The following is a 14,303-nucleotide window of genomic DNA, read 5'->3' as shown; positions in this document are numbered from 1 at the left end:
CTCTATTGGGGATCACCAAGTTGCTTTTGGTAAGTTCAAAATTTCCTTTATCCATCTATTATTAGTTTTCTCTCTCTTTGGGTGCGTATTTAAACAATAATCATGTTCCTGTGTAGAGGTAATGTGGGATAAAGAGAGGTTTTGGGCCCTGGAGCGGGGAATACAGCCTCTTAGCACTATTATAGGTCTTTCTCTTTCATCAGAACATCCTTGGAATGTTTCTCTCTTGATTGATCCTTCGGGTTTGCGAACAGATCTTGGGGTTTATGGTGAGAAGTATGTTGAAAGGCAAGAATTTACCCAAAGAATTATGGGGAGAAGCCGTGTTGACAACAACATATATTATGAACAGATGTCTGACAAAAAGGCTAGATGAAATCACGCAAGAATAATGTTGTCTGATGTCAAGCCTAGCTTGAGTCATATGAAAGTATTTGGATCTATAACACATACACATGTGCCATATCAGCTGACAAGAAAACTTGATGACAAGTCGAGTCAAATAATTCTAATAGGATATCATTAGACCGGATGATATAAGTTGTTCGACCCAGTGAACAAGCAAGTAGTGGTCAGTAAGGACGTAATCATAGATAAGCTTAAGGAATGGGATTAGACTAAAAATGTAAAGAAACATTCAGTGAGAATCTTATGTGAAGAACCAGAGGTCAAGCAAGCACAAGCAATCCTCAAAGGAAAAAACGCATGCCTGCAAGGTTGCAAGAATGTGTGTTTACATTCGATTATGTGGTCGATGATGAAGATGAGCTGATACACTATGCTTTCTATGCAGATTTTGAACGAGTCAATGTAGCTGAAACATTGAAGGATTCGAAGTGGGTGAAAGCAATGAATGAGGAACTGAAGTCCATGGAAGTCAACAACACTTGGTCACTTGTTAAATTGCCTCAAGACAATAAGGCAATCATGTGAAGTGGATATACAAGGTAAAGTTAAATCTCAAAGGTGAAGTAACTCGACACAAGGCAACCTAACTTCGACTATAGTTGAGCCCAGATTGCAACTATCTAAAGACACAAATGAAGATGATGTTGATCCAATGCAATATAAAAGACTCAGTAGATCACTTTGATACTTTTGTCATACAAGGCCTTATCTAGCATACAGTGTAGGTATGGTGAGTAAATTCATGTAGAAGCCAAAGGTATCACACCTAGCAGCAACGAAGAGGATACTAAGGTATCTGAAAGGAACTCTCGATTATGGCATTTTGTTTCCTGTAGTTGATGAAGGGAAAAAATGCAAGTTAGTGGGTTACACCAACTCAAGTTAGTGTAGTGATGTTAAGGATCGAAAATCCACAGATGGCTATGTGTTTATTCTAGGTTGTGCATCAGTTACTTGGAGTTCAAGAAAGGAACCAGTAGTATCAATGTCGTCATGTGAAGTAGAATATATAGTTGCTTCTCTTTGTGCATGTCAAGCAACATGGATGGTGAATTTGATCGAAGAAATTATTGGGAAGAATCATGGAGCAATTACAATGAAGATCGACAATATGCATGCTATCAATCTGGAAAAGAATCTGATAGTGCATGGACGAGGCAAGCACATCGAAATGAGGTTCCATTATCTTCGAGAGCAAGTAGCAGAAGCGAAACTGAAGTTGAAACACTGCAGAACTAGGAATCAAATTGCAGACATCATGACGAAAGGAGTGCAGGTCGAAGTGTTTAAGAAGTTAAGATATATGATGAATGTAGATAGCTTAGACACAATGAATTAGGTGGTGTGTTGAATTATAATTCCTTTAGTCGAATCAGGTTATTCGACAGAAGAAAGGAAGTGTCAAACTATGTAAATATCGAAACGTCGAAGTAGTGTACATCGACATGAATTTCGACTTAGATTTAATTTTGTAGTGTTAGCAGAATTAGATATTTTTGATTTTGCTTAAGGAGCAAGCAAACCCAAATCTATAAATAGGGAGTAACCCTTATCATTATAATATATTGAAGAACTTGCAATTGCAAAGAATAAAATTTTAGTTTTGAAGGAGAGAGAAGCTCTCATATTTTGTCTAAACCCAAATTTATTCTTTCTTCAATTTTATCTTTTCTTTCTTCTTCCATTATCGATTATGTAGTAAAATCTTGCAACCAAAGTGTGGTTGATTCACTCAAGTGAAAAGTGAAGAACAGGAGGAGTAATCGATCAGAAAAATTGATTCTTTTTCATCAATATTTGGTTCGAAATTCATCAAGCTTTAATGAAATTCTTGAACGGAAATTGGCGAATTTCCAACCAACATTGTCTATCGTGCACTAGTTTGACCTCTTGTCAATAGAGAAGATATATTTTAATATTATATATATATATATATATATATATATATATATATATATATATATATATATATATATATATATATATATATATATATATATATATAGATAGAGAGAAAATCGTCTTTGAGAATATACACAACGAACTACAGCATATTGCCTCTCACTTCTTCGTACACATATTTCAGGATTAATTGATGATTAAATAGAAATCTTTAAAAAAAATTAGTCAACTTCTATTTATTATTTTTAATTAATTACATGCTTTTGAAAAGGAAAAAACAATTCATGAGAATCAACATGAATTAAGATTAATGTCACTGTGTTACAATGACCATACAAATTTTTGTTTTACAAGAATAATTTATAGGTTTGCTTGACTTTAACTTTAAGTAATGTGATATGACATGCAAATGTAATATGAATTATCACATTTTAAAATATATGGTGTGACAGTGGAAAAGAAATATATATAAATTTTCATATCGAAAGAAAAAGTTTTGATATGCAAAAAATTTAAAAATCGGACAATGAGATATTATATTTATAAAAAAAATGAAATAATAAAATCACAAAAATTACAAATTTCATTAATATATAAGAAAAAGCAATAAAAGGGATTTCAAAAGAGAGAAGCAGAAAAAAAAACATGTGGTGTTGGTGTTCCAACGTTGTCATCTCAGCACACGCCACACCATGTTTCAAGGCTCTTGCTGTTCCCTCCGTCTCCGCCAGTTCTCTTCCACAGAGCCGCCGCCACCACCGTCAAGAACCAATCACTGAGCAGCGAGCTGGTGAATTAGGTCGCACCCTAACAACCAAATTAACCAATCTGGAATCCAATTCAAAACCGGAAAAGCAAGAGATCAGTGGGTCAGATGTACTGTGGGCATTGCAGAGAGCAGCCTCTCATAAGAAGATTATCAAGAACAATAAAAAGAAGCAGCATGAACGTGGAAGGGATTCATCATCCTCTGCTGTCAGTTCCATGGAAGAAAGTTCTGTGGATTACCGTGTCCGACCACTCTGCATAAACGAACATTGGGGTCCTAAATTGGATGAACTGGAAAATCGTCTTCGTGACCTTTCAGATACCACTTGATTTCATTTCACCCTTGTTACTAGTATTTTTACGCATGGAACAGAAACTATTTAGTTTTTCTTCTTCCGAGTCCAGTTAGAATCAATATATTTGCATTATAAGGAACCATGCATGAAGAATGAATACCATTGTGTAATTTTCTGTTAGATTTGTATCTGTTTATTTATATTTATGGCAGGATTTGTATCCTATTCCTTCCAAACAATACAACAAATAGCAAAATAAATATTTTTACCTGGTATTCTTCTGTTGCTATGCTATCAGGGTTTAATTTCAGATTTCAGAATTGCAAGTTTGGCAGGCAAATGTGTAGTAAACAAGTTTGGTAGAAGATTGTTGAGTTTATCTTGGCAACAAAAGTTATCCTTGTTTCTATAATTTCATTTATACAAGAGTTGGAGCATATTATCATCAATTTTATGCATGTGTTATTGTAATGTCGTGAAGGATGTATATTATTTCTGCAGTATCTAATACTATTAGATTTATATCTTCATAAACATTTATATTTTTAACACAAGACTTATTCAATAATAAGAAAAACTTGAGTTTCTGAGTCTGACTGCAATGAAGTAGCAGCAGCAACATTGCTGATCCTATTGAAGATCACAAAATGTTTCAAGGAGTGCACCAAAAAGTCAAGAACTATTGAGCAATTCATATGCCAAATGAGTCACAAAAACATGGCAAAGTTTGCTGAAACCAGATTAACACAATTTTCTACTGGTAGTCAATAAAAAATGCCAAGCATTACAAGCAGAAAAAGTTGGGCAATAATTTACTCAGCTGTGACTCTCATCTAACAGCAAGAACACCAACATCAACTTAATAGAATATCATTGGTCCTATTCCTAATTAACTTTTTCTTCATATTTCATTTTCTCCCCTTTTCATGGATTCAGGATTGAGAAAGGATGTTCTGTCAATGCCTCAGACTCTCCCCCAAGTCTCCTCGCCACCAAGATGACACAGCCAGGTATAATGAACCACATTGCATTCACTGCTTTATACCACTAATAGGGTCGATACCTTCTGTTACGATTTCCTTCATCATTACCACTACCTCCTCCACGCCCTGACTGACCACCTGGACCATTTCCTCGGTCATTTCTGCGGGGTCGGGGAGCTGGAACCTGTACACCAGGTTGTTGGCTGCGGAACATATAGAATTTGAAGATTAAGTAATATATCAAACAAATAATATAATGAAATGAGACCATGTACATGAGCTGCAGCAGCTTACAGGACATAGCCAATTCGGCCATCTGGTAAAACCATTGGAACCATCTGCATTCCTGCTGGCATTGGACCCCTACCGTATATCATTGGCTGTTCGATCGTACATCAGAACCCACAAGATGCAAATCGATTAGAACAAAGAATAAACTGAGAATCAAACACCGCAATTGTAAATATCTTTTGTGAATTGCTAAATACCTGTTGATAACCAGCAGCAACACCATATCCAGCACCTACAGAGCCATAAAGATTTCCAGAAAAGTTACCATAACCAGGATGTGGAAGATGGTTAGGATGGAGTCCAGGATTGTATCCATAGCCTCCATCAGGTTTCTTTTCAGCTTGAGGCTTAGCAATAACAACTTCAAGAGCTTGGCCTGCAGTTCACATTCATGAAACCTATTTAGTAAACAGTGACACACTTAAAAGACTACCATGCATGGATAAGTTGTTTTCACCATATTGTTATTTATATTATACAATTTCACGCAAATAAGAACATCAAATGATAGGTCAAATATGCAGAGGCAAAACTGCTTTATAAATATATTGTACTGCTAGTATATAAAACAAGTACCGTCAATTTCATATTTCTCTGTCTCTTTTACAGCTTTCAATGCACTTGACCTCTCTGCATAATGAATGAAACCAAAATCTCGTTTCCCTCCCGCTTTGCCAGGTGGCATGACCACTTTCGTTACTTCCCCATGACGACGAAATAGCTCCTTTAGTTGATCGGTAGTAACATTCTCAGGTATGTTTTTCACATATAGAGCTTTAACCTGAAAATACCAAAAAACAATGTTCAAAAGCAAAACTTTCATTAGCTAGATATTTTCCCGTAGAGACAAACCCCAAATACATGTAATATGATGCTTTCATGTTTCAACAAGTGTCAAAACTAATCTGTTTTTTAAACAATCAAACCATTGTGTGGCAAAAGACTCAATTATAGTAATTAAAAATTTTCACCAATACAACAGATGAAAAAACTAAAGACACCTGTGATGGTTCCAAGTAGTACATTTGCATGTCAAGGAAAAATGTTAGCAAACATTGCAAGAGGCAGATAAAATTGTGATACAAGGGATGTGAGAAGAAACTGAAATTGATTGAACAGCTAGAGGTCGCTTGACAATCTAAAGGCTTTGAACTGACATTAGCACATGGAACCATATCACATAAAATCATTAAGTCAAAAGTGAAGCGAAGAGAGGAAAGAGAAATAGTAACTTGTTCGCAGTGTGGAAATCAGAAATATCAATGGTGGCACAGTTATTAATCCCAGCGGATAGCAGTGTTGTCGCTATCCCGGGAAAGCGGACCGGCGCGGAGGCCGTACGCTATGAAATCGCACTTAGCGGAGCAGTTTTCAATCACGGCCTCCTTTTGAACAATCGCAGATCGCCTGCGAAGCGGAGCGGTTTCCCGGTCCAACCCGCTTTATATGCTTTTGTTGTGAAATCCCCAAAATACCCTTAATTTTTTTGTCATTTGCCCTAAATTCCAATTCCTCTCCCTTTATTGCTGTCGACTCTGAACTTCTACTCTATCACGTTCGCCTGTGTAGTTCTTCTCCTCTCACGTTTGATTCGATTCAAAGGGCGAGCCATCAATGTGGTCTTCGTACCTTGTTCTTCCTGTACTCTTCCTCTGTTTTTCTTTTCTTTTCTTCTTCCTCTATTCATCTTTTCTTCTTCTTCCTCTATTCTTCTTTTCTTCTTCTTCCTCTATTCTTCTTTTCTTCTCCTTCCTGTATAAATCATCTAAATCTTTTATCTAAATCAATATATTCCTCTGTTTACTTGTTAGCATCTGTTTCTTTAAATTAATGCAAGGTTGCTTAGTTTGAAGAATAGTTTGAATCTTAATTCTTGATATAATAGTAATCTAAGTTTGAATTTTGATATGTGATGTTTTGACTAAATTTAAGAATTGTTGATGTTTAATAGATTAAGAGTTTTCAATTAATCCTTGTATTTTGATAGTTTAATTTATGAATCTTGTATGGGTTTTGATGTATTATTGAGTTATTTCTTTGATCTATTTTTGTAGTTATTACTTATATAATTTGTTTAAAAATTAAATGGCGGTCATACCACTATCCTATATCCCGCTATCCCATTTTTGGAGTCTCCCCCTCTGCTCCATCTGATTGGTGGAGTATTAAAATTACAGAAATGTTTTGTAAACACACTTTCCAACATCAATACACATTCGGGCTGTATTTTATATGGCGTCAGGATACAGTGTCAGTTTTCGTTTGTTTAAATAACAGCTCTTAAAAATATTGTCAAGAGAATAAGAGAGAGAAATCCGATTTGAAAACAAAAAATATTTGTGAGAGGAATGAAAGGAGTCATAAGCTCGTGAATAACTGGAGACAGGAGGGAGACATCGTTCTTAAGAAATAAAATGCAGGAAAACATTAGAGAATAGTTGCAATATAAAAATAAGGTTAAATGACAGTCTACAAAAAAAATTGATTTTCTGCAATATTTTCACCACAATAGCAAATCTCACACAATCAAATATCATTTATTGAGAAATTAAAAACCTTTTCCTTTTTTTTAGGGCGGGTGGGGTGACAGTGGGTTACAAAGGAGGTTCTAAGAGAGTGCATATAGAGCAGCTGTAGAAAAACTTCATACCAGGATATGAGCTAAAACTGTTGGGTATGATCATGATTGAAGGAAAACGAAAGAACCAGCTACAGGTTATTCACATTCTTTATGCAAAGTTTGGGCCACTATAGAACAAGTCATTAAAAAGAAAATCCGTCAATCAAGGTTGGTCAACAATTGTTACAATTAAACTAAGTCAACAAAATAGGCCATAGGTACATATCCTACTGATGAACCTACATCGACAGGTTATTGTAAAGAGTATATATGAAATTATCTTTATTTAATGTCAGATTAATTTAGTTTACCTCGTAGGATTAAATTCTAACCTTAAGATAAGTTTCCATTAAAGATGTCAAATAGCCGCTATATCGGCAGTATAGCATAGTAGAAGTTGAACAGCCCGCTATTGTTCCATGATACTCTAATACAAGGTGTTGTCAAATATATGTTGTTAATCTCAGATAGCCTGTGTAGCACTGAACCTCTAAAATGCTATGGCGGATGTCAGGATACTATTACAAAGACTAAAAATCAGTGTACAGAGTAAACATACATACTCTCAAAAATAGAAAAATATCACAAAATTAAAGAGACCATCATACTTGGTAGTTAACGAACAGAAATGCAAAGCAATAAAACTTAAGCAGAGAAAAAGAACATAGCAGAACTGAACTAACGGTAGGAAGAAGAATTTGAAAAAGAGTGTCGCATTTAAAAAAAGAATTTGATGCCGCAATTTCGCCATAATTAGTGACTGCATTAACAGCTATTGGTGATGGCGGCTCAGGCCAAGAGCGTCGCACCGATTGCAACAACAGCTATTGGTGATGGCGGCTGGCAGGCCCAGAGCATCGCACTGACTGCAACAACAGCTATTGGTGATGGCGGCTTGCAAGCCAAGAGAGTCGCACTGAAAGCTGGCACCGCTATGCTATTCTGCTGGCGTACTATTGACAACAAAGTGTCAAATAATAGCTATAGCGGCGTTATGGCACAAGGGAATTTGAAAAACCCACTATTTTCCGTGATTGACAACATTGGAAAGATATTTCTTATAGATGTTATCATGATTTATTTCCTTATTCCCTATTTATTTAGTATTTGGGGTTGGGTTAGTGTAAAAAGGGACACAGCTTAGTTTTTGTATCTAATTATTATCAATCATATTACACAACAGTTATACTTCAAAAAGTATGTATTCTTCCTCTTCTCCGTCTTTTATCTAACACCCATAACTTTGATGATTATATGCAAGTATTGCATAGCCACTACGATTCCTCACTCGGACTTGTGATATAATAAGCATCCTTATCACCTGTTCAACTTTTTCTAGTCCCAAAAGAATTTATAGATGACAACCAATTCCATTCCTTCGTTCTTTTGAAATAAATGATCAGGCCTGATTTACTCAAATTGACGACTTCAACATGTAGATACAAATCAGACACATGACACCTAAGTCATAATAATAAATATTTAATGCAGAAAACAGATTTTTCTTATTTGGTGACTTCTACGTCAAAAGAAGCAAAATAATTAAACTTGTGAATACCAATCAATTTCGGTTTTACAGGTAGGCATGAAAAGCAGCAGGAAAAAGGGAAGTAATTATTGCCTATAAATACTCAATTAAACACTTGATGCAATGTAGGAAAATAACAATTGGAAAACACTTTTAAAATCTATATTCCACTTTCATCCAGGAAATTACCTGTGAAGAAGCAGCAGAATTGTCAGGTGAGGTCTTTGGATCTGCCCATGTCACAGTTGGTGTATTTCCATCTAGCTTGAAACTCGAATTTGACATCTTTTGACGTGAATAATCAGCACAAGCATTGTTGTAATACAAAACAAAAGCAAACCCACGATTTTTGCTTTGATTTTGAGGGTCCTATAACAGACAAAAAATGGTTTGGCACTAATAATAAGTAAGCCTTAAACAATTACATATAAGCTAGTGGCACAATGAGGTCAAGCCCAAACCTTTATGAGGTCAATGCTTTCAACCCCTGGACCAACACCATCAACGGCTTTCCTAAACTCATCCTCTGTCCATGTTTTTGGAACATTACCAATGAATAATCTGTGTTTGGTTTCAGACAGCGAACACCTCAAAGTTTTGCTCTGACATCATGAAAAATGTTAAGTCAATTAAAAGTAATCGCCAAAATAAGATTACTGATAAAAGTTGTCTCGAAAGTAATTATAATGAATAATATTTTTCAGAGAGCACCACAAATACCTTAAATTCCTTGTTATGTATATCATCGATGGCCTTTTGTGCCTCCTCCTTCGTTTTAAAAGCCACGAAAGCATAACCCTTGCTGTCTCCGGTGTCCCTGTCTTTGATTAATTTAATCTGAAAAGTAACAACAAATGAAACTCTTGTTAATAATCCTATCTTTTCCCCTATGCTGAAACTAAAAGCTTCATGATATCACAAGAGCCTTTTATCACTTGACCTCAACAATATCACCCATTGGCTCACACAATTCCCTTAAATCATCATCACATGTATCCCGAGGAAGCCCACCAATAAATACTTCCGAACCATGAGGAGGAAGGGCAAGAAGTTTATCGTACTTCTCTCTCTCATCGTCATCAATAAGAGGTGATTTTCGCTCGTCTTCTTCAGCGGCACGGTCACTCTTTTCTCCTTCAGGAAATTGTTCTTTTCCGCCAACCTCTGCTGCTGACTCCTCGTACTCATTTTCTTCACCACTACCTTCAGCAATTTCATCTTCACCTCCATCCACTCCATCTTCGTCTAGCTGTTCCTCAACATCGTCATCCATTTCTTCCATATAATTTTCCTCATCAAGGTCAACACGCTCATCAATTTCCGCACCTTCCGACATGATTGGCTCAGGTATTTGTCATAAACAGGCAAACACCTACAGGTTCACACGTTAATCACAAAACATATATGGAATACTAGGTAGCCGCTATAACGAAGCACGGTCACCAATAACGAAGCACAGGCACCAGAAACATAACAATGACACTGACATGTTGACACCAGTAGTAATTTTAAAAAATGAATAAATTAATCGTAATCACAAATGTCAGTGTTGGTGTCGAACATGGACACGGACTTTCTCTAAAAAATCCATCACGTATCACACTAAAAAAATTCAAAAATGGGGAAAAAGTCTTCTTAGGGTTTAAGGTAAGACAATGATGCTATAGTAAAAGTAGCTCCCAATAAACAACCTGAAACAACCCTAAAAAAAACAACCAAAGTAATGAAAAATTCAGACCCAAATTTTCATTTTGTATGCAATTAAATAAAATAAAATGAGTATATAAATGTTGATTAAGCATTTAATATATCATCCAAACCCTATAAGCAAGTAAAATTTTACATTTGAAAATTGTTGAAACAAGAATGTCAAATTAAATAGACAACAAATCGAATGAGCTATTGTAAATAAATAGAAAGAAAATAGTGTAAACTTATTTGATGAAAATTAAAATAAATAAAAAGTGAACCCTCAAAAATTTGAAGAGTTAATAAACCCTAAGTTGAAAGAAGAAGAAAAATGAACAAGGGGAAAGAAGAGAAATGTAACATACCAAAAAGAAAGATGGTGTGAAATTGGATCGAAAGGAGATTGGAATTTGTGTATGAATTGATGATGAGAGTGAGAGATTGAAGTCGGAAAAAGGGGCATATTTAACTATTTATTTGAATTTGAATTTGAATTTGATATTGATATTGATGAATTTGGGAATATTTTTATGTGAATGAAAACAAGAAAAAGGAGTGATTTTGTAATAGCATACCAGTGTTTTTGAAATCAAGGGTTTTCAGATTTGCTTCTCACTGTGTTGTGTTCTGCGAATCTTCTTCTTCCTCTGAAGAGAGAGAATGAGAAAGAGAAAGAGAAAGAGTTTATCTTATTAAAAACAAAACGAAATGAGAGCGTAGACAATACTATGAAGCGGTCGTTTTCACTTTCGCAATTCTGCACCCGAACCAATTGTTTTTCTCCACGTGTCTATTTTTCACATTGCATGAATAATATTTTTCTTTACATTTCAAACCAAATAAACAAAGATACACTCTTTTTGAGTTAATTGGGCTTAATATTTCTTCGATTAAAGTAAAAATAAGTATTTATTTAATAATTAATGTATTTGATTTTATTTCTAACTTTTGAATTATAAAACATGAGTTTATTAGAAATTTAGAAAATGTAATAAGACTATCAAAGTTTTTAATTCATTAACTCCGTTTTTAATTCATTAACTCTTTAATTTAAAATGAGGAAATAAAATATTAAAAGGAAATAGGATGATGTCATCTCATGCCCCTTTCCTTTTAGGGGATACATGTCAAGTAGATTTTAAGTCATTAATACGATTTTTTTTCATAATTAAAGAATCGCAAGTGTTATAGATTGACTAACCATGTCATCTATATTAAAAGGGGTGATCCATTTAGTACTCTTACTATTGGGTTAAGGTTAGACTACATATGGTTAAAGTTATAGGCAAAGAAATTGGACTCCTTTAGGAATGGACTGAAGTTATAAATATCTAACTCAATAGTTGGATTGGATCATTACATATTCACATATCTTAAACCTAAAGACGCTTACTTGAATCGTAAGCAGTGTCATATTTATTGTATTCACCACAAGTACAACTAGCGCATGTCGTAGGATCAGGTAAAACTAACAAGGACCACACATTTTCTTTTAAAACAACTATATATTAATTTAGCCATCGTTTCTCAATTGTGGGTATGAGAAATACATCAAGCTTTGGCGACGATGGGGTCTTAGCGGGGATTCATACCACAATGGACGAACTACGATGTCGGAATTAAGCCTTACAAGTGTTACCTTGGATTTTCGACATGGATATTAATGGTAAGCAAGACATTAAGGCATACCATAGTGAGGTGTGAAGTTGAACGTGGTCGATTGAGGTCATAAGTTGAATTGATGATTTTGATTGGTCGAAGGGTAGCTTAACAATCCCAAGTTGAACGCTAGCTAAAAATCAAGGGATGTGTGAAATCTGAACTTAGTAAAATTTCCAATACTTAGGTTGGTTATTTGGTCAGCCGACTGAATCAGATATGGATGAGATCAAGCGGTTATATAGAGAACATGTGGAAGTCCGTCGAAGATAATGACTACATGGGAATGAGACGTGACGTAATGTGTCTAGTTGACCGTTGTGAGTAGTTATTTTATACTAGTATATAAGTATATGTTTGCTTATGTGATAAAGGTCCGCAATTATACTAAAAAATTATGCAAACTCAAAGTATATGTATATTGAGAAACGAGCAAGGAAATATGTATGTATGTGTTCCATATTTATGAATTCAAAGCATTTTACATTCAAGTTATTACTGCATTCAAGTTATTTTCTTTAAATTTTTGCATTTCGGTTATAGCCATTTTATTCATAAAGCTTTTGCAATCCGATTTAGTTTAAGTCTGAATCAGTATCTTTTAAACACTAATCTTCGATTTCAACAACAACATGTTCAAAAACCACAATTCACACAAATATGTTCTGGGAGATTTTCGAGTTTGGTCCTTTAAGTATTAATAGAAACGTGTTTTGTTTATCAAATTCACTAATGAGCAAATTGGCACACCTAGTGGGACCCTTTTTGTGTGAAGTTTTAGGTTTCATTTTGCAAACTATCATTTTTGTTAAGTTTTTCATTTCATTAACTTCTCATTTTGTAAGTGTGCATGAGATTGAGGAGTGGTAGGATAACTAATAGAGAAATTAGGAAACCTACAAGGAAATACGTCAGAAGAATGGCTATTCTCTGAAACAACAATAGAGAATAACCCTCTAATAGCATTAGGGCAGGCACAATCACTGCGACGTCGATTGAGTCAATCCCTTCGATTGCTAGCACGACGATTATGTTAGAACAAGATTTTGGTTCTGCAATTTATCCTTAAGTTTTGATGATAACAAAGGATGAAACATTTTTGATACCCTGATAAAATTCTCTAAGTGTGCAGGGCTCTGACGTTAAATGCATCTGATGTAACAAACTATACGCATTAAGCAAGTCCATAACAGTCGAGCTGAAAGTTAAAAGTGTTTGCTCTGACGACTCAAGACTCTTACTTTCTGAATCTGAAAGATCCCTCATCTGAAGTCTCTAAGGATCACTACATCTGAGGAACGTAAAGTCAAAGATTAATCAAGAGCTTCTAATGGAAACATCAGGCAACTACCTGAAGAATACAAGATCTGAGTGAAGTATCTGAATTCCGTGCACTCTGGTTCTTACCAATCAAATCAGATCAAGACTTAACAACAAAGTATTCCAAAATGGTATAAATCTATATATGGAGAAAATTAAGTACTCTCCTAAACTGCTATGGAAAGGACAATAGACTTAATGACAATTAAGTCCCATCATTGGCAAGATATCAACATAAATGCCTCATCCAACGGTATCATCTCCAAGCACTATAAAAAGGTCCAACCATCATCATACCATGACACGGAATTACTCAACAAGAATTATGTTCATCAAAATTCAAATATTCACTAATTCTTGTTCCATATTTTCACATGAGTTTTTGCTCTTAGTGTGAGACTCAATTGTTCTTATTGTGTTCACTTTGCTTACTTAGAAGCATTTAACACCTTCTTGTATTTCTATAATAGTTGTTGTAAAATTTCCTCAAGTGATTGGTGAAGTCTGTAGACTTGAGAGGGCTAAGAGATCTCTGTACTCTTAGACGTTGTTGTAATCTTTCAAGATTAGTGGATTAAGTCCTTTTTGAAGGTGAAATCACCTTGGTAGGATGGACTATAGTAACTTTGAATTTCAAGCGAACCAGGATAATGTATGTGTTGTTTATCTTTAAATTATGTGTGTAGAAACTCCAAAAGTTTTTATTGTCTGGGAAAACAATTCAAACCCCTTTTTCTTATTTTTCTCTACCTTCAATTGGTATCAGAGCTTCGACTCTATTATTGATTCTCAAATCAAACACTTAACAATGTAAAGAGATCTAACATGAGAAAAACATC

The 14,303-nt window shown here is 34.9% G+C and overlaps 2 protein-coding genes and 1 long non-coding RNA gene across 4 annotated transcripts; 1 reads left to right on the top strand and 2 right to left on the bottom strand.

Moving 5' to 3' along the window:
- The first annotated feature begins 2,912 nt into the window (after nt 1-2,912).
- On the top strand, nt 2,913-3,649 carry LOC127132071 (uncharacterized). Its single transcript, XM_051060941.1, has one exon. It carries the CDS (start codon nt 2,956-2,958, stop codon nt 3,406-3,408), a length of 453 nt encoding a protein of 150 aa, XP_050916898.1. The 5' UTR covers nt 2,913-2,955; the 3' UTR covers nt 3,409-3,649.
- Nucleotides 3,650-4,046: 397 nt separating this feature from the next.
- On the bottom strand, nt 4,047-11,212 carry LOC127132070 (heterogeneous nuclear ribonucleoprotein Q). Of its 2 annotated transcripts, none has more exons than XM_051060939.1 (9): nt 11,061-11,212; nt 9,737-10,168; nt 9,517-9,633; nt 9,258-9,398; nt 8,986-9,165; nt 5,225-5,429; nt 4,846-5,024; nt 4,652-4,737; nt 4,047-4,560 (listed from the first exon to the last, which is right to left on the bottom strand). In XM_051060939.1, the coding sequence occupies exons 2-9, from the start codon at nt 10,130-10,132 to the stop codon at nt 4,422-4,424; spliced, it is 1,443 nt and encodes a 480-aa protein (XP_050916896.1). In that variant the 5' UTR covers nt 10,133-10,168; nt 11,061-11,212; the 3' UTR covers nt 4,047-4,421. The 2 variants fall into 2 exon arrangements, with proteins under 2 accessions (XP_050916896.1, XP_050916897.1); XM_051060940.1 differs by lacking the exon at nt 11,061-11,212 and adding an exon at nt 10,851-11,051.
- LOC127132073 (uncharacterized) lies at nt 6,304-8,979 on the bottom strand. The gene is made up of 2 exons (XR_007806571.1): nt 7,299-8,979; nt 6,304-6,400 (listed from the first exon to the last, which is right to left on the bottom strand). It is a non-coding gene; the product is annotated as an uncharacterized LOC127132073 (long non-coding RNA).
- Nucleotides 11,213-14,303: the final 3,091 nt, after the last annotated feature.

This window comes from Lathyrus oleraceus, chromosome 3, assembly GCF_024323335.1.
Source record: "Lathyrus oleraceus cultivar Zhongwan6 chromosome 3, CAAS_Psat_ZW6_1.0, whole genome shotgun sequence".
NCBI classification, from domain to species: Eukaryota; Viridiplantae; Streptophyta; class Magnoliopsida; order Fabales; family Fabaceae; genus Lathyrus; species Lathyrus oleraceus.
Note: the sequence above shows the minus strand (reverse complement) of the source record. Positions and strands in the feature narration are given on the sequence as shown.